General features: G+C 42.5%; 1 protein-coding gene across 1 annotated transcript in view; it reads left to right on the forward strand.

The window, feature by feature from the left end:
• The window catches only part of CLYBL (citramalyl-CoA lyase), a 288,779-nt gene that overhangs the window by 148,085 nt on the left and 119,343 nt on the right, over positions 1 to 21,351 (forward strand). Inside the window, exon 2 of the mRNA XM_060233663.1 lies at positions 13,303 to 13,489. Coding sequence (XP_060089646.1) covers positions 13,303 to 13,489 — 187 coding nt within the window. The remainder of the gene's footprint in view (positions 1 to 13,302; positions 13,490 to 21,351) is intronic.

Raw genomic sequence — 21,351 nt, forward strand, 5'->3', positions numbered from 1 at the left:
GCCTCATTCCTGCTTCTCAACCACCTGCCACCCCCAGTGGCTGCACTTCCAGAGTAGAGGGGCAGCAGAAGACATTGCTTTCTGCACACCAATCCACATGAACAGCCTCAGATTCTGACAAGACAGGAGAAGCCCCCTTTCTCCTGCTCTGAACACTGACAGCATGAGTTCTGATGTAGTTTCTGTTTGGGGCTTTTTAAACCCCATTTTTCCATTGTGGGATTTTTCTGTATCCACAGATGGTGCAACATTGAGAATTAGATATCTTGATATTGCCAAATTGTAGAAAGAGACACATTTGAAGGTTTGGTAGGATTTCAGCATTCCATGAAAAAGGGAGACATGGAGTGGACATAATGCTACAACAGCATTTATATCGCTTTCAAACCCACAAAGTTCAATTTGCAATAGCAAATCATAAATTATCCATTCTTTAGCATTTTATCATCCATTTGTAGAGTTACACAAGTGACCTTGGATGAAGCAAAGCAGGAACTTTGTGTGAATGCTAGTATCTGATGCAGGAAACTTTGACTCTTGGGGCTCATACCCCAAAAACCTTGTTGGTGTCTGAGGTGGGAAGGCTGCCTCTAAGCATAGCACTAAACTCACAAAGATTGGCATCCTGTTTCACAGAGTGGGCAACCAGCCACTCCAGAAGGCCAACGAAGACAGAGCAATATGGGATGTATTCCATGAAATCGTCAATGTGCTTGCAAAAAAGAATCTGTAGTTGTTCAAAAATCAATACTAAATTACTGATTTGTGACGCCTGCAAAGGCAATTGATGAATCTCTCTCTCTCTCTCTCTCTTTTTTTTTTTGTAAAACACAAGCCTGTATTATTGATGACTTTTTCGGATAACACCTTCTATTGGTTTGAGTTCTTCAGTGTGAGTGTATATACAATATACATTGTATTCTAATGTAGGGAAACGCCTGTAAACATACTTTTAGTGTCAGAAATTGTAAGAGTAGACAAATTGTAAATATTTTTATCTTTCTCTTATTTTAATGTTGAATCTGCCTATACATTATGTAGCTTGTTCTTTTACTGTTTGTGCAGAAATATAACATTACATTTAAATGTGTGTGAATACAAACACTTCGGGTTCAGTTTTAATCGGAGTGTATTGTTATTTGTGTTAACAAACCAATTTCTCAGCCTCAGAACACCACAGAAAAGAAGACAGAGCCAATTCTAAACAGTTCTACTCAGAAGTAAGTCCCATTTTGTTCAAAGTGGCTTTTTTCCTGGAAACTGTTCTTAGGATTCTGGTCTGTAGGTAGTTTCATAGATGCTATGGAAAGAATTAAGGATGAAAAAGAAAAAAAGGCCTCTGTTTTGACATAACTATGATACCGGACTCTACATTTGCCAAGATGTGTTCACATCTGAGCTGACCGTAGAACTGATATTTGTAAGGAGAGCCAGTTTGGTGTAGTGGTTAAGTGTGCAGACTCTTACCTGGGAGAACCGGGTTTGATTCCCCACTCCTCCACTTGCACCTGCTAGCATGGCCTTGGGTCAGCCATAGCTCTGGCAGAGGTTGTCCTTGAAAGGGCAGCTGCTGTGAGAGCCCTCTCCAGCCCCACCCACCTCACAGGGTGTCTGTTGTGGGGGAGGAAGGGAAAGGAGATTGTAGGCCGCTCTGAGACTCTTCGGAGTGGAGGGCGGGATATAAATCCAAAATCTTCTTCTTCTTCTTCTAAGCCTATGGAAAGGATGTCCTTTTTTGTGACAGTATGCAGTTTTCAGTAATTTCACTTAGCATATTTAATACAGGGAACTGCAATTATCAACTAGTTTTGTCTTGCAGCTATGATTATTATAGCAGAATTTTTATTTGTGGCTTGGTTTTTCCTCTTGAATCTCAGTCAAGCTTCTCTCTCTCTCTCTCTCTCTTGTACAATTGCCTTTCTCTTCAAAAATTATTTCATTAACTCTCTGGAGCTTTATGCCCACCATTTACCTTGACCAAGTTTGGTGCACCTTAGACTTCTGTGCTAGTTTTATCCTTTGTTGTTTGGTTTTTTAAATCACTCTCAATCCCATTTTGTGAGAGTCTGTCCTTTTCTGATTGTTCTCCTCTCTCTCTATGTATCATCATCAAAGGTTAGATTTCGTTCTCAGCTGATGTGGAAATATTATTGCCTTTCTTAACATCTACAACCATTTTATCTCCCCCACACAATGATGTCAATGTTGAAATGACATACTCTTCCCCTCCCCGCACACATTTTTGTTGTCCTGCTCTCCCATTATTGTGGGGGGTTTGTCCTAATGTAACTCACTTTCTTTCAACTGTTGCTCTTACTGTAGTATAGTTCTTTCTTCTCTTTTTTCCTCAATTTCTAAAATTTGTTTTCAAATAGGATAAACTAAGGTTTCTGTTCTTTTGACATCAAGTTGCATTCCATTTATGGTGACCCTGTTGGGTTTTCAAGGCAAAAGATGATCAGAGATGGTTTGCCATTGCCTGGCTCTGTGTGACCCTGGACTTCCTTTCGGTCTTCCATCCAGGTATTGACCAGAGTTGACCCTGCTTAGTTTCTGAGATTGGGCTTAAAAACACATGCAAATTATATGTATAGGTCAGGTACAATTAAAGAAAATTAAATGTAAGAATGTGCATTGTGATGTATCATTCCAGTATATATCTACCCTATCATCTGTGTTTATGTACGGACATACATCCCATTCCATCCCATTCTAAAATGACCAAGAACAGAACTCAGGCTAACACTGTGTGGTTAGGTTTGATTCTTCTCCATGCCATGGGCAGTGAATATGTCTCGCCACTATCCCTATGGTTTCCTTTTGGTTTTCTTCTGTAAAAGTGAGTAGCTGCTATTTATTCCTGAATGTATTGGCCAGGATTCAAATAATTATTTTAAGCTGGGCAAATAACTTGGGTGCACTGTGGAGTTTTGGATTTGTTTTCCCCTCTTGTATGGTAGACTGATGCTGTATCAGATGCTGCTTTTGCAGTTCCCCTCAGCGTCGAAAATTAGGACTGCTATTTAAAAAAAATGTAAATGCCAAGCACCCTTGGGTGTGAATTACCAGTGTGGTTCTTTATCATGGCTGGCAATAAATCTTATCAACATACCTACTTCTGGGGTAGTATGTTTGGGAGTAAGAATCGCGGATGTGTAGCTGCATCAATCGCATTACATTCTAAAACATATATTCTTCATCTTTTGTTATCCCATCTTATCCGTTTGACTTTAAATTAATGACAGCAAGCGCCTAAAACGTTGAAGACTTTCTTTTTGCTTCTCTGCAGAGGTTGGATTAAGTTTGAACACTTTCATGTGGTGGGGTGGCAGTGGCAAATCAATCATGTCTTCAAGACCATGGGCTTGCCTTCTGCCCTCTTTATACTGTGAAACACCTAGATGAAGCGGAGCTTGGCTTTTATGAATCTGGTGAGGGGCTTTTTAATAAAGAAAAAAAAGGAATTCAGATATGGTGGGAGATGCTGATGTAGAACTTTTGTCTGTACTTCTCCCCCCCTCCCAAAAAACCCCCACGGAAGATCTGGGAAACCGAGCCCCACTAGGCACAGTGCAACTTTATGAGCTTAACATTTTGGGCCAGTTTTGATTGGTTTTTCTGTGTTGCAGTATCTCCCCAAATAGATGTGGATAGATTTAATGGCACCTGTGAGAGGCAGAGAAGAAACTCCTACTGTGTGCCTAATATGGAGAGACACACTTTTGTAGGTTGTCATACAAAAATGGCTGTCTGAAGGAAGTCCTCTTTTGTAGCTGTTTAGTTTTATTTTTAAAATATCCTCTTGAGCACAGAAATATGTCTTTACTTATTTGCTTAAAAATAATAAAAAAACCCAACTGTATTAATTTTGATAGTCGCAGATTAGATTGAGCCCCAGGCTGCATTTGCATTTGCGCTCTGTTGTGCCCAAGTGCTGTAAAACACCAAGGAACAAGACAAAATGACAAACTTTTATGTGGTTGAATGCTGAAAATGTTCTGCTATAATTTTGCTATAAAATGAGGCTGTATGACACTCATCTACAAAATGCAGGTGTCAGCTAGCAAGTCCCTGGTTGCAGTCTTGCCGTGACTCATGCGCTGGCTTCATGCAGAACTCTGTTTCTCTTAGCTTTCCTTACCTGTTATGTGGGATCAATAATACTGTTCTACATTACAGGGTTGTTAATAAGGATTACTAAAATAATGCATGGAGAGACCCTTGCTGGAGGACTGTTCTAAGGAGCATGGATAAGCATACAAAGATGATACTGTGTATTACCTTGATGACATCACTGGGGTTCCTGGGACTCTGCTGTCCAGTTCACATCCTAGCTAAACAGTTCAGGACCATCATACCTAAAGGACTTCCTGTCCCATTATGACCCCCCATGGTGTCTTTGTTCTGCCACACATGGGCTTTTGGTGGTGCCTAGCCCTTGATTTTCCTATCTGAGTGCAACAGGAGCGAGAACCTTTTGGAATGTTCTGTCTGAGGAGAACCAGGTTGCAATGTTCTGTCTGAGGAGACTCATGCCCTGTAGGGACTTGTCTGAATTCTGCAAGGCATGGAAGACAAAGTTATTCCACAAGGCATTCCAGTAATATAATTCTGGTGGACTCTGCTAACAATGCAGTGGATTTTTTATGCCAAAAACTGTGTGTTAAACAAATTGGGTTTAATTGAATTGAATTTTATTACTGTTATTGTATTGTCACGTTATGACCTGCCTCGAGCCCCATTCTAGGGGAAGGGTGGGATAAAAATCTAGATAGGTAGGTAGGTAGGTAGGTAGGTAGGTAGGTAGGTAGGTAGGTAGATAGATAGATAGATAGATAGATAGATAGATAGATAGATAGATAGATAGATAGATAGATAGATAGATAGATAGATAGATAGATAGAATAAGTGATTCAAAAGGGGCATTCTTAATGCCACATTTTTGTTATTTCAGCATTGCAAAGCCCATGTTCCAGTGTGACGCTTTTAGATCAGGGTGTCCACATCGCTCCTCATTTAAAATGAGCTAAAGCATCTGTCTTCATAAGCATCTTTGGGGGCTCCATTAATTTGAGAGCCCTAATGTCATAGTTGTCTTCATTACTGTGCCTGTAATCATTATGATAAGAGTTCTGCAAACAGTCAGTGAAGTATGAAATGTGTAATAAACTCCTGGGATATCATATCATCCTTTTTCCTGGTTAATGTGACTTGCATATGATTTTCCATTTGTATAATTAAAAGCCCTGGAAATTAATTGCAATGAGGGACTCACTCTTGGGACTGAATGAAAGATGGAGGATGCTTCTCTCTCTTTTTTTAATCGCTAATTGAGAATTTAGCTGGCTCTGGAACTTGTTAAGATACTGTTATACTGTACTTTAGACTCATCAGATAAAAATGATACCATAATAAAGATGTATGAATATTAGTTAATAATGACATATCAGCCTTTGCTATTCAAGACTGATTAAATAGACCTGCTTAATTTAATTTTAGAAGATTTTTAAAGCAGAAAATACGTTTTCAAATTACTTTGGCATGATATAGCAATACTGTTGCTTTATGGCTGTAGGTGCGTGCCTTGCTGGATCACACTAAGATCTATATCTTCCAGTACTCTCTTTCCCACAGCGATCAGCCAGATGACTCTGGAAGCTCACAAGTAAAGTGTGAAGGTGACGACCATCCCCTGTTTGTTGCCACCATCTGGTTGTTGAAACCACAATGCCATGGAACATGGAGACTGTATTTATTGAACATGGCTAATAACTATCAATTAGATCTAAACCTGCATGGATCTAGTCAAATTAAGAACATTATGAAGCCAATGTTGCATGTTTCAGAATTCAGAGGGCAAATGCAAATGACAGGATTCATTGATATTCAGGTTGCTATGCCAGGGACTTGTATGGTACTTGAGTGTTTTGGTGAAAAAAATCATCTTCCCAATGGAAAATCAATAATATGTTATAGTCTAGCATCTCTGGCATTTACCCAGATTTTTCTTTGTTAGTCTGGACTTATTTGGAAGTCAATTTTTCTGAAGTTTTGTTGGAAAGTTCCAGGTTGGTCCCTCTTGTACTGGTCTAATGTTGAAAAGCAGCTAACTGCCTGCCTATTTATTTTATACATTTTGATGTTGCTTTCCCAGCTTAAGATCCTCAAGGTGACAATGAAAACCATTTTAAAAAGCTTTCTAAAATACATACAAAATAATTAAAACATAAACAGGAAGGAGGGTCAGTGAGAGAACACCAAATGATATGGATGAGTCTCCACCCACTGGTGGAAGACAGTGATCAAAGAGGATAGACAAAATAACTCTGGGGAGGAAGAAAGTCACCACCAATCTAGCCTCAAAGATGGGCTCTTGAAGATGGCTTTAGTGATTAATCGATAGGTTCATAGGAATGTATGTGGTCCTTAAGATATGTTGGTCCCAAGTTATATGGGTCTTTAAAGGGCAGTATCATCACCTTCAGTGAGGCCTGGAAGCTGATTGGGAGCCATTGTGAGTGGAACAGGAATGGTATGAGCCCTACAACCCTTTCCATACAGGATTCTGGCTGGAATGAGAACTGTTTTTTGGTATTTGTTGGTTTACATAGATCATACTTAGCAATCAAATATAAGAAACTGTATACCTATTTGTAACAATGTAGTCCTATGCATACTCAGAAATACGTGCCACTGTGCTCAGCTGAACTTTACTCTTAGCTTAGTATGCATAGGATTGCAGTCTGGCAGTGCGATCCTATGCAGAATTACTCCAATCTAAGTGGGTTTAGATTGGAATAGCTCTGCATAAGATGGCACTGTGCAAATCACTGGTCTCCGCTTCTGACTGTAGGGATTAAGGTCATAGCCTTATTTGGAGCTGTTCCATTGAAATCCAGGGTGCTTTAATTGTGTTTTCCAACTAGATGTGCGACAGTTTTACTTTTTCAACAAAAATTAGCTTGCCTCAGTCTTCTGTTGCTAAATAAGTCTTTCTTCCAGCGCTCCTCAATATAATAAGGCATTATAAATTGCTGTTCTACTAAACGATAGTTTGGCTAGAGCAAAATGCATCCAGAAAGCTTGAGCCCATTTCAGTGGGCAAGCTGAAATTTCTAAAGTGAACTGTGGCCACTGATTTCCAGTTACCAGTTTGAAAGGAAAAGCTGGCCACAATGTTTGCAAAGATGCAGTAGATGTTTGCAAACCAAGAGTTGGTATTGTTGAGCTAATTTTCTTGATTCCTTAAATAAAAGATCCTGGGAGTTAATGATGGTGGGAGGAGCAGAACTGGTTAGCCATTTAACCCGTGGTCTCAATTTATCATTTTATGGTTTTGTTTTATGGTCTATAAATCTTTTATTTTAGATCTTTGACAGTTTAGTTCTGGTAATCACTGGAAAGTTCCTGTCTTTCTATATATATTTATTTACATTTACTTTACTGTAACACCAAGGGAAAAATAATACAAGATAGAATTCAATGCAGGCTAGCTTGGACTTAAGTTTCATTTAACATCCATGGGTTTACGGACCAGTAAATGTATTGAGAAAGTTTGAGAACGGGTACAAAAAATTCACAAAGATTTCAAATAAATTTGTAGAAATTTTTCAGTACACACAGTCCTCATTTGTTGTTCACTTTTAAAAAAAGTAAGCAGTGATTTGGTATGCATACTTCCTATCCACAGTTTATGTGCTCCTTTTCCGCTTGAAACAGGATACCCATTTTAGCAGCTGATTGCAGTAGGTTGTTTAGTCCTTTATCTCTCCTGACTTCCCCACCAGTTTCATTCAGCAAACAACTTGTTTCTAATGTGGCTTATTTTTTTAACACAATCCTACATGAAGCTTTGAGTCCATGACTTCAGAGTTTAAGATTGCAATGTTTGACTTGTTATTTTGTGAATCATGATTTGTCATCATTGGGATTAATATTTCTAAAACAGAAATTACTAGCCCTTCCTTAATACTCAGTGTTGCACTCTCCATTATGTGTTCTCTTGGACTTATTATTATTGTTGTGTTTTAGGCAGCTCAGTTTTGCTTCTTGTTTTTTCTCTTTCTCTTGATATTTTTATTTCCCTTTCACATGGCCATTGTCACTTCAAACGTTAGAGGTCCCTCCTCTTTTCTTTTGCTTTACAATACACAGTAGGAGAGAAGGGCTTTCGCTTTCTCTCTCTGCGCATATTCCTTCTCTTGATCTGTGTGATATTGTCATCCTTGACCAAATTTAAAACACTGCAGCATTTAGGAGCCCTGCTGTGCCATTTTACATATTTGGACCTGGGAAGTGCCCCCAGCAATAACTACCTGCATTTCTTTTAATTACACAATATAGCTGCATTTACTTAAGATCCTTTTTGACTGATGCTGTAAGGCAATTGTAACCATGGATGATGGGATTAAGTGCCTCTTGAAGTGACTTTAGCTTCTTGGGCGAACAAAGGAAAAGGAGAGAACACTTAGCCCCTTTCTGAGCAAGCAGCTCCCTCCTTCTCTGTCCCCCCCCCCACCTTCAACCAGTGTATAAAGAAATACAATTAACAAACATTATCCCCAGAGGTAAATTGAAATGTACAAGCAGACAAGTGCTGCTCTTGACTGCAATTAGACATATATGATCTGAGCTCTTTTAGCCATTCATTAGGGCTAATTCTTTGAGAAACAAGCCATCAGAACAAAATGATAAAAACAAAAAATGTTAGGCCGATCACCAGGATGATTAGTTTATGGCTATCTACGCATCCCACAGCTGTATCAATAAGAGACTGAAAAGTAACTTTGAATAGCATGCTCATGCTACTCAGATCAAAGGTTTGCTCAATTTGTTAATTTTACTATTCTGTCATTGTACCATTTTACATTCTAAATCACTGCCTACCAGATAATTTTACTTCACTGTCATCGGTTCTTAAATCTGTACCATGTTGCATTCTGGGCCACTGCCTACCAGCTCTGTATGGCTCTGCTCGCCTATGTATGGCTTTGCTCACTGTGCTGGATTCCTCGTCTGATGAAGTGTGCTTAAGAGCATACAAAAGCTTACGTTCTAAATAAAAATTGGTTGGTCTTAAAGGTGCAACTTGACTCCTGCTTTGTTTGAATAGCCAAGTTCTTGGGCTGGCTTAGCTGGGTATGCTCTCAAGACCTGTTGGCATTTATTACAATTTAAATCTTCCTTGGCTTAGAGGAAATTACCACGCAAACTTATTGTTGTATACTGCTAAACTATATTATTATATAATTTCATGATGGCTATTGTTTTATTTTTTGCAAGTTTTTTGTGTTGATGCATATATGATTGCGAGGCATACCTGGAGGGCCCTTTGGTGAGAGAGAAATGATACTTTAAATAATTAAATATTTTTAAATAATTAAGGGCCTGTTAAGGAGGGGGGTGAATAGAAACGCGGTTAAATATATAAGAAATTCTTTTGACGATGGCCAAAACTTCTGTGTAAGAAATAGTGTATGTACATTGTCAGGTAAACTAGACGATTGCCTAGGGTGCTGGTCTTCTGGGGGAGCCAAATTGGGCACCCCCCATGTGACTTGGTGACGCTATCAGTGCGGGGGGGGCACACCAGGAGTTAGCCTTGACTATAGCGCCAGACAGTCTAGGACCATCCTTGTACATTCCGCTGCCAGTATATTAACTCTCAGGCTATGTTCAAACTGTGATTTATTGTGAAGTGTGAACTTCACTGTATCATGGTGCATGAATGCAAGTTGCTCAACATACTGTGGTTTGTTAGCAAGTATGAAACCTGGTTTTTAAACCACAGTTTTTATCTCATTTGTTGATGGTGATTAGTACTGTGATACTAATGTCCAAATTCAGAAATCTCAGTGTTGCTGTTTTTGGTGTGTGTGCCCGTGCCCATGTGATACTAATGTCCAAATTCAGAAATCTCAGTGTTGTTGTTTCTGGTGTGTGTATGTGTATGCCTGTGCCCAGAAGTCATGGCAGTTTGGTATGGAGAGCCAGTTTGGTGTAGTGGTTAAGTATGCAGATTCTTATCTGGGAGAACCGGGTTTGATTCCCCACTCCTCCACCTGCAGCTGCAGCTGCTGGAATGGCCTTGGGTCAGCCATAGCTCTCGCAGGAGTTGTCTTTGAAAGGGCAGCTGCTGTGAGAGCCCTCTCAGCCCCACCCACCTCACAGGGTGTCTGTTGTGGGGGGAGAAGACATAGGGCATTGTAAGCCGCTCTGCGTCTCTGATTCAGAGAGAAGGGCAGGGTATAAATCTGCAGTCGTCTTCTTCCAACTCCTACCGGGGCATGGAGGATGTTCAGAGAAGTGGCTTGGAAGCCTGCTGCTGGCTCTGGATCCTGGTATTCTCTGGAGGTCTCCCATCCAAATACTTGCCAGAGTTGGCCCTGCTTAGCTTTCAAGATCTGACAAGATCAGGCTTGCCTGAGCTAACCTTGCCCCTATCAGCATTCTGGATGCAGAACTGGCTGCACAGAGCAACAGAAAACATTCCAGCAGCTGCATTCAGCTATTATTAGTCCTTTCTCAGAACATGTTATTCTGCATCCTGACTCCATCCTTAGTGTCCTCATCTCCAATGATTTGCTGTGTAGGACTGTGCACCTTCCTGCCTCTTTGGAATGAAAACGTAAAAAAGCAATTGGCCAAAGGAAAGGAAAGGTCCCCTGTGCAAGCACCAGTCGTTTCCGACTCTGGGGTGATGTTGCTATTGCAGCTTTAACCCTCTGCACCACGGGGCTCTGGCCAAAACATCATAACAAATACTTTAAAGGATTGTCACAGATGTTTCTCTAACTAGATTTCTTAATAGAACAAAGACTAGTGGCACTTTTAAGACCAACAAAGTTTTATTTGAGGTGGACGCTTCCATGTGCACGCACACTTTTTCATATACTGAAGTATTGATGCCAGCCTCCAGGTGGGACCTGGGGATCCCCCAGAATTGTAATCTCATCTCTAGATTACAGAGTAGGGTTGCCAAGTTACCTGCAGGCTTCGGCAGGGGGCTTCTTTTGCACTCGCTCTGCGCACACAGTTCAGTGACATCATCATGCTGGTGACGTTGCACGCCAGCCACTTTAGGAGCTTCTGGGAAAACTTTTCCTGGATGATCTAGAAATTTGGGAGGAAAAACTCTATGATCCATCAGCAGAGTTCTATTGACACAAGAGGCAGAAGGGCACAATTTTCCTCCTTTCCCTACTGCAGACTTTTGACCCTCATGGCTGTTGATCCACATGATTCCTTGGACTCCAGGAATAAACTCCGCTAGAGTCAGAAGTGCAGATAGTTTAGAGAGCCAGTGTGGTATTGTTAAGATTAGTATCTGGTGTAGGGTTGCCAGCCTCCAGGTGGGGCCTGAAGATTTCTTGCTTTGACAACTGATCTCCCGCTGGCAGAGATCATCTCCCCTGCAGAAAATGGCTGCTCTGAAGGATGGACTCTATGGCATTGTACCACGCTGAGGCCCCTCCCCTCTCCAAATCCTGCCCTCTCCCAGCTCCACCCCCACCGTCTCCAGGTATTTTCCAACCTGCCAACGCTAATCTGGGAAAGCCAGGTTTGAATCTCAGCTCATGCCATGGACCAGTCACGCTTTCTCAGCCTAACCTACCTCACAAGGTTGTTGGGAGGATAAAATGGAGGAGAGGAGAATGATGCCAGTCGCTTTGGATCCCCACTGGATAAAAAGGTGGGGGTATAAAGTAAATAAATAATAAATAAAATGGATTTAGAAAGGTATCGACCTGTTTAGGATTACACTGTTAGTGATGTGTCACTTTCCATCATAGGATATATTTTAAAGCTCAGTTTAACGTGCACACATGTAATTTACACAAACACTCAACTATCGTGGAGCAAACTTTCTCAACCCAGCTAATTTTGGTCATCTCTATCAACTTTCGGAAGGGAGTTTTAGCACACATCAGGTGTGGTTAAGCTGTGTGTTAAAATGAGCACTCCATGCCTGTGTTGAGAAACCATAGGGTCGAATCCTACGAAATATCTACAGAGGTAAACATTACCAATGGGAAAGTTTTGCTGGATCCAACATTATATGAAAAAAATATGCTATTTTAATAATGTTTGTTTTGGTTCTATTTAAACAAAGTAATACAGTGTTGTGGAGCACAAGTGAATGCAATGTGATATGTGCTGCACTGACCAATATGTTCTTGCATGTTTAAGATCTAAATTATGATCAATGTTGATATAACCAAAGACAAATCAGCAAACTAAAGTCTTTACATGTGCAGTCTGCCCCCCCCCCCCCCATTCAGTGTATTTATTCGGCAAACAGCCAGTACAAGTGAGAAGCAAAAGCTATACAATAAAATCATTTGGAAATAAAACTGGCCAGACCAATTACCAATAGTTAGGAATCTCTAAAATCTCTAAAATTTGAAATCTAGGGCTTTTTTTGAGCAGGAATGCACAGGAACGCAGTTCTGGCTGGCTTGGTGTCAGGGGGTATGGCCATTGAGTTTCTGTTGGGCTTTTTCTAACAATAAAGCCCTGTTGAAATCTATACATAAAATTCCATGAGGAATTCTACAAGCTGCTGAGAAAAATTTAGCACAGCCAGGGCTTTTTTTTTTTTTTTTTTGAAGCAGGAACACAGTTCCAGCTGGCTTGGTGTCAGGGGTGTGGCCTAATATGCAAATGAGTTCCTGCTGTGCTTTTTCTACAAAAAAGCCCTGAAAACAGGGCTATTACCAAAAACATCTTGAGAGTCTCATATCTCCTCTCTAAACTGCAGAGGGAAGGATACATGTGTAGTTTTATCTATTTTCTTCCAGAGATAACTGCTTTTTACACATCTGAGACAACTACATTTCCTGTAGTTATTCATGTTTCTGTTCTTCAGTTGACAAAAATTCATTTCCCTCCTGATGCAGCACATTTCATTGGGAAATGGAAGGCCAGACTCAAATCCCTGCCGGGGGAGGGACAGACAAACTGTTCCATGGGATACTTGCAGTTGTTCTAACAAATTTTGTTTTATTTTTTATAGAAATGCAACTTTGGGGAGGAAGGGTTTTTTAATTTGATCGCAGCATAAGCATCATGGGGCGGAAGTTCTTAACCCTTTCTTTCTCTGTGGGTTCATTTTGCATCCTATCTCCCAGAGTTGTTGTGAGGATAAAATGCCACTTTGTACTCCTCGGAGGAAGTCAGCATGTGAACATTACCAAAATAATTGTTTATTGGCACTAATAAAACATCAGCAAAAATTCATAGGAGCTTTTAAAGATTTTTTTTAACTTCTGGGAGGCTAATGGATGCTTCATCTCTTTACAGAAGTTGTCTTCTGCCTGTTGCTGTTCCAAAGCCTGATTTTCGCTTGACACCATCTCGCAGCTATATACCCAGGAGAGCTGTCCTCTATGTGCCTGCTGATGATGAGCGAAAGATACAAAAAGTTCCATCTCTTAATGTGGATTGTGCAGTGCTGGACTGTGAAGATGGAGTTGCTCTAAACAGAAAGGTAAGAAATGACTTATTCATAAAGTTGGGCGTGATGGCACTGGAAGTTGATGTTGTTACATTATGGTAAGGTAGAAGATAATGCAGTATATTTAGTTTTGCTCAAACAACTGTTGTTTCAGTTCATGTCCTGTTCCTGTGGTCATGAGGAGGGAGCTAATAATTTGGCATGCTATTTGGACATGTCCAAGCAAATCTGAATGAATCCAATTGGCATAGTGAATGGTACCAAAACAATCATTTATTGGCACTCAGGGATGGAATTCTAGCAGGAGCTCCTTTGCATATTAGGCCAGACACCCCTGATGTAGCCAATCCTCCAAGAGTTTCCAAGGCTCTTATTGGTAAGCTCTTGGAGGATTGCCTACATCGGGGGTGGGTGACCTAATATGCAAAGGAGCTCCTGCTAGAATTCCACTCCTGTTGGCACTAATAAAACATCAGCAAAAATCCATAGGTTTGAACTGGTCAGCAGCAGAAAGTGAGCCCAGCCAAGATCTCCTGCATTGCACTGAGCAATCTGCCCCACATCACAGTAGGTCCTGGGGCTCCCAGTTTGGTGTAGTGGTTAAGTGCACAGACATTTATCTGTGAGAACCAGGTATGATTTCCCACTCCTTCACATGCATCTGCTGATGTGACCTTGAGTCAGTCGCAAGCTCTCACAGAGCTGTTCCTTTCAAGAGCAGTTTCTGCTAGAGCTCTCTCAACTCCACCTACTGTTGTGGGGAAGGAAAAGGAAAGGAGATTGTAAGCCATTCTGAGACTCCTTCAGGTAGTGCAGGGAAGGATATGATCCAATCTCTTCTTCTCCTGCAACCTAGTCTAAACCAGACTGCAGGAGAAAACTTGCCACTTGGAACAGGTGCTAAAAGGGATCACCTGAAGAAGGCATCCAAAAGGATTGTTGTCCCTTCAAACACCCTCTCCAAGCAGTGAGTTTGCTCGCCATTTGGAGTAGGTGCTCAAAGGGATCGGTCCCTTTAAACACCCTCCTCAAGTGGCATGTTCACTCACTGCCTGGAGAAAACATCCAAAAGGATTGAGCTCCCTTTAAACACCTTCCCCAAGTGATGCATTTGCTTGTCACTTGGAGAAGGTGTCCAGCATGACAAAAAATTCAGCAATCCTGATTATTTCTTGAATTCCAATACCATACTGATTCTGAGTTTTGGAAATATTAGAAAATACTGATATTTTTCATGTTCAATATATCTGAGCCTGAAAAATACGCCCCTAGTTCATTGCCATTGCCTGCCTCCGTGTCCTGACCTTGGTATTCCTTGGAGGTCTCCCATTCAAATACTAGCCAGGGCCAACCCTGCTTAGTTTCCAAGATCTGATGACATCAGGATCGCCTGGGCTATGCCGGTGCTATACAACTGATTGTACAGCTCCAAAAAGCAGGTAGTGCAATTCATCCAATATTGGAGGCATGTGACTGTACATGAGCAAAGAGGAAATGACCTGGAGACAATTTGGTCAATATTATGACCCAAGCAATAAACCAGGGGTGGCCAGACTGTGGCTTAGGAGCATGTGGCTCTTTCACACATGCTGGGTGACTCTCAAAGTCCCCACCACTCTATTGGCTGACTTGGAGAAGGCATTTTTCTCTTTAAATGTATTCTCCAAGGCAAGCCAGCCAGCAGCTTCCTTCCTTCCTTCTTTCCTTCCTTCCTTGCAGCTCTCAAACATCTGACGTTTACTCTATGTGGCTCTTACGTTAAGCAAGTTTGGTCACCTTTGCTATAAACCGATAGGATAGTGCTCCTTCTTGCTTCAGTAAATGAGATGATTTAGTTGTTTGACTGGCCATTAGCAGTCACAAGCTGCAAGCATCAAGTGGCTATGGGTACAAAACTGCTGGGAAGTTCACTGGGGAACATCAAGGTGATCCAATCAGGAGCTCATGTCTTCTGTAATCATGAAATGAGTTTGAAATGAGGTAAGTTTGCTTGACAGTCTCTTTCATGCTGAAATTACACCTTGTCTAAGTATAACTGCATTGAAACTATGTCCAGAGAACCATATATGTCCTACTAGCACAGTCTATGTTTTGTCCTGTTTCAAGCAATCCTGAGAGGTCACAGTACAGGAGCAGAACTCTGCAGATCTCTTAATCCAGGAGTCCTTTGATGTATGCTGGTTTTTCCAGTGACCTACAAAAATGTTAAAGTGCAGACAAAGCCTTATTATTCCACTGGTCTTCTCCCTTTCCCACTGTTCCTCATGATCTTTACCCTTTTCAGATTAGCCCTTATATTGAGAGAATCTGTGAACACAGTACAGAATTGGGTTAATGCCTTATTGCTGAGTTAACAGGGGAATAAGACAATTTGTTTTATGAATCCCTCCGCTGTTCTACAGTTTGTGGGTTGGATCCAAAGTACTGCCAGTAAAGCAGTATTTGTAGAACAGGACTCTTGCTTTCAAAGGAATTGGGCTGTACTTGAAAGGGCAGCTATTTTCTCCAACCCAGGTCCAGTTCCCTTACCAATCTGTCCCTGTTATTTGTGTGGTGAAGAAGCAAATGTACTCCATACCCTTGGTCATGCACATACAATGAGCAGCGCCATAGCTCAATGGTAGAGTACACCCTTTGCATAAGATATTCAGTACCTGATATCTTCATTGTCTCCTCTTGAAACCTTGGAAAGCTGCTTTAAGTCAGAACTGATTCTACATTAACCAATGATTTGTCTAGTACAGGAAAAGGAAAGGAAAGGTCCCCTGTGCAAGCACCAGTTGTTTCCAACTCTGGGGTGACGTTGCTTTCACATTTTCACAGTAGACTTTTTACGGGGTGGTTTGCCATTGCCTTCCCCAGTCATCTACACTTTCCCCCCAGCAAGCTGGGTACTCATTTTCCCAACCTTGGAAGGATGGAAGGCTGAGTCAACCTCAAGCCGGCTACCTGAAAACGCAGCTTCCAATGGGGATTGAACTCAGGTCATGAGCAGAGCTTAGGACTCCAGTACTGCAGCTTTAACACTCTGTGCCATGGACCCCTTACTTGTCTAGTACAAGGCAACATCAAATAACTGTCTGCCATGGACACCTCATGAATGTCTAAGCACATAAATATCCAATTAGTGTGATCCTCCAATATTTTCTGAGGGGCAAGCAAAAGTGGATGACTGTGTGGTCAGCCATTCACATGGAGCACCTACCTCACCTGTGGCACCGTGTGCATGGTTGAGGTGAGTGGGGTCACTTTACCACTCAAAGAGCAACAGCAGTGCATCAAACGCATCAACAGATAGGTGGGACATCTTTGCTATCAAAGCTAACAGCCTGGTTGTTGCCTTCCTTTTGCAATGAGCCTAGGGATTATACTGGATCTGCCATTGCTGTTGGAGAAACAAATTATTGCAACTGCAAGAACAGAGTTTCTTCCAACTCATTCTAGCCCAGAAGATGTCCTCCTACCTTGACACAGTCAGTGTGGCCACCTGGATTCACATGGTAACATCAAGACTTGACTATTTTGAGGTCTCCCCTCAAAGTTAACCCAGAGACTCCAGTTGGTGCAAAATGCCACAGCTCAGCTATTACCAGGAGCTAGGCAGAACGTGCATGTTACTCCCATTCTGCCGACATCCCATTGGCTGCTTATCAGTTACTGAACTTTGTTCAAGGTATTTTATTATCACATTCAAAGCCCTTCATGCCCTGGTCCCTCATATCCACACCTCTCTCCCTATGCTGTGCCAGGACAGACTTGCTCATCAGTGAAGGTCCTCCTACAGCCACTACCCTGAAATCAGGCAGAATTAACAACTGCCAGTTTGGTTGCCAGTTTGGTATAGTGGTTAAGTGCACAGACTCTTATCTGGGAGAACTGGGTTTGATTCCCCACTCCTCCACTTGCACCTGCTGGAATGGCCTTGGGTTAGCCAGAGCTCTGGCAGGTTATCCTTGAAAGAGCAGCTGCTGTGAGAGCCCTCTCAGCCCCACCCACCTCACAGGGTGTCTGTTGTGGGGGAGGAAGATAAAAGAGATTGTGAACCGCTCTGAGACTCTGAAATTCGGTTTGGAGGGTGGGATATAAATCCAATATCTTCTTCATTCTCTGTTGCGGTCCCCATGAAAGCTCCCACTATTCTGACTTCCACAGGCTGTGCAAAACAGAATTATTCAGGAGGGCTTTTTAACACAACCAATAGGGCTGTACAGTAACAATATGGTTCAGAAAGAAGCTTTGGGAAAGGGATAGGGATTGCTACTGTGTGTTGCTACTGCATCTGTTGATGTGAGTAGGATCCTAACATGTAATTTCATCACCGTTTAACACATCACTGGTAATGCTTCAACTTTATTTCTACTCCATTTCAGATTTCTGGTTATCTTCAGCTTTCTGTCATCCAGACCTTATTGTTTGTTTATCGAGCCAGTTTGGTGTAGTGGTTAAGAGCGGCAGACTCTAATCTGAAGAACCGGGTTTGACACCCCACTCCCCCACATGCAGCTGCAGGGTGACCTTGGGCCAGTCCCAGTTCTCTCAGAGCTCTTCTCTCAGAAGCAGTTATTGAAGAAGGATTTCCTGCTACATTATCTCAGAGCTCTCTCAGCCCCACCTACCTCAGAGGATGTCTGCTGTGGGGAGACAAAGGGAAGGAGATTGTAAGATGCTCTGTGACTCCAAGTGAAAGGCGGGGTATAAATCCAGCCTCCTCCTCCTTCTTTGTCCCATTCTGTTGATTGTGTTTGACTTACACTGTGTGATAAATCCTCCTTCAGTCCTGATGGGAAAGGCGCCACTTTGCTTGTGTGAACAGTGGCCTCAATTCTTGCATAGAACAATGTTTTTTGTACTCATCTATGGTCTCCTGCTTGCCCATGTGATAATCAGACACCTAATTTGAGTTCATCCTGAGTAAAAGATTTTGAAGTTCAGAATAATAAGTTTAGAAATCTGGCATTTTTTCCTTTGTGACTTTACATACAAGCATATCCTAATAATGGAAATAATATTTCTCTGACTGCAGGGCCCCATTCGAGGACTGCCCTTTAATTATCTGTTTGTAAATAGCTACATAGATAATTACTTTTTTCTCCTGTAGCCTGAGGATCAATATGCCCACATTTTAAATGTGTTCATGTTTTTTCTTTCTTAATGTGTTCACATTTAACAGTACCTGTAAGAAGAGATGTCACTGAGATCTTCATAGTTAAGAGTAGAACCATCAGCATGTATTATGGTTTTATCACCAGGTTTTTACCACCTGGATGAAAATTCCTTGATCTGCTCCCAGAACCAACAGTACGCTTCAAGCAGAGCTCCCTTTCTCTTGCTTCCGTTTCCTAGAGCCCTCCAACTTTTCTGTTCTTATGACTGATACAAAGGCTTTGAACCAGCGTGGTGTTGTAGGAGATGAAATCATAAAATGGGTCAGTTGTGATGTATGTAAAACAGTTGAGATATATGTAAAACTTGCAGGCTAGCTTATTGAAAGCTTTTCCGGCATCAATAGAAAAAGCTGTGGTGGGCTTCCTAAATCTCTGGCTACTTCAATTTAAAACCAACAGTTCTCCTGTATTATGTGATGATAATCTGTTTATAACAAAGCCAGATGGTTGGGATTTGTCAATGTATCAGGTATTTCTCTGGGCTCATAGTGAGAATTTCAATGAGGCCTTCACAATGAGAAACACCGATAACTGGAGTATTTTACAAAGTCTTTGCTTTATTTATTATAAATTAGTGCAGTGGTTAATTGTACTCCACCAACAGGGAGAAAAGCTAACTGAGGAGAAGACAGAGAATGATTAAGAATTCAGAAGCTCATGGCAGGGAAACATCTCTTCAAACACAGAAGGTTGGAATGCCACTTTCCCAGTTGCCTTACCATTATTAAAAGATCTAGCAGCTTAGATTTGAGGAGTTCAGGAGTCACTCTGGTAAAACAGAGGCAAGCTGAACTGTACAGATGAACTCTGCAAGATTTTTTTAAAAGAGTTCTGATGACTCTAAATTTTTATAAAGGTTGTACAGTGTTTTCAGCCCCTTTATTAATCTCTTTATAGCCATAGAAAGTTTGACGCTCCTGAGCAATCATCCTTATCATAAATGTTTTGTTTTGTTCTGATTGTTCTAGTCAGCAAGATTCTCATGTAAGAATCTGTGAGTTCTTATGGAAAGGTCAGAATACGAGCAAGTTTCTTCATAATGAGCAACAATGTGATTTCCCCCTCCCCAGTTATGTTGGATGGGTATCTTTCTATTACTATTCAGTAGTGGCCAACAGTGTTCCCTCTAAGCTGAGTTAGTGTGAGCTAGCTCACCGTTTTTTAGCCTCCAGCTCACACATTTTTGTCTTAGCTCAGGAAATATGGCCCCAGAGTGAGCTAATTTATGCAGTAGCTCACAACTTTAATGCCAGTAGCTCATAAAGTAGAATTTTTGCTCACATGACTCCACAGCTTGGAGGGAATATTGGTCAATTAGTTTTCAGTGGGGCTCTGTACGAAATAGGTAGCATTTAAAAATGTTTGGGTGTCATTATTATAATTTTTTTTTGTAACATTGAAATGTATTTATTGAGTACATTTTTGCCCAGAGAGGTCAGGGTAGCGTGTATTAATCTACTCCCCTCCATTTTGTCATCCTCACTACAGCACTGTGTGTGATTGACCCAAGGTTGACCACCCAGCCTCATGGAAGAGCACAATTTGAATTTGGGTCTCCCTGATCCTAGTCTTTCAACCACCACACCATGCTCACTGTCAAGGCCTAAATGTCTATGTGCTAGTGTCACATGATATCTTACTACTGACATAAAGATGGCAAGAAACAGGCCTGAAAGCTGAACACAGGCTACTGTAGGTCATGGGATGTGGCCTGCCAGTTGCATAACAACACAAAAACAGCCCTTCTGGATCAGATCCACCATCAACCAGGTGCTCTAGAAGGCCCACAGATAGGGACATAATTAGGGGTCCCAATCCTCCCGCTCTAGCGGGGGACCCCAGGTTTTCCAGCCTCTTCCCCCGCTGCCCCCAAAAACAGAAGCGGGGGAAGAAACGGCGCGAAGGAGCGCGGCGAGCTGCCCCTTCTCCGCTTCTGGGATGGGGTGGGGAGGGGGCGGCGGCGCAGCGGCATCGCCCACTCCGCCTCTGAGGTGGAGTGGGGGGGGCGGGCCTGGAGCATGGCGGGGGGGGGTGGCAGAGAGAGTGTGCCTCTCTAGGCTGCGCTGGGAAGTGCCTCCTCCTCTTCCTACTTGGGCAACCCAAGTCAGATGCCTTAGCTGCCCGCCCGCCACCTTCTGGCGTGGCCTCCTGGGAGGGGGGGGAGGAAAAGTGAGAGGGCCGCTCCAGGCTGCGCGCGGAAGTGCCTCCCCTTCCTGCTCGGTCTCCGGGGCAATGCCAAGCAGAGGCTCGCTCGCCCGCCACCTGGCAGCTGCTGGCTTGGCTTCCTGGGGGGTGGGAGCGCGGCTCCCAGGGAGGGTGGGTGGGGGTGGCTTCTTGCCTTCCCCCTGGGTCCACTTGGGGTGAGGGGGGAGTCGCTGGTGGGCGGGCTGCTGCCATGGCTGGTCCTGCCACCGCCGCCATCTGGATTGGGGACCAGCTCATCTTGGAGGAAGACTATGACATCCCCAGTGAGCAAGGTATCCCCTCCTCGCCCTGCCCGGGGGGGGGGGTAGGGGTCGCCCGAGGGGGGTCTGGGCCCTCCTCCTCCTCCTCCCACTGTAGGGTTGCCAATCCCCAGGTGGGGGCAGGGGATCCCCTGGTTTGGAGGTCCTCCCCCCACTTCAGGGTCATCAGAATGTCTGCTGGGAACTTTATTATTCCCTATGGAGATGTATTCCCATAGGAAATAATGGAGAATTCATCCGCGGGTATCTGGGGCTCTGGGGGGGC

This window comes from Heteronotia binoei, chromosome 3 (genome assembly GCF_032191835.1).
Source record: "Heteronotia binoei isolate CCM8104 ecotype False Entrance Well chromosome 3, APGP_CSIRO_Hbin_v1, whole genome shotgun sequence".
Classification (NCBI taxonomy): Eukaryota; Metazoa; Chordata; class Lepidosauria; order Squamata; family Gekkonidae; genus Heteronotia; species Heteronotia binoei.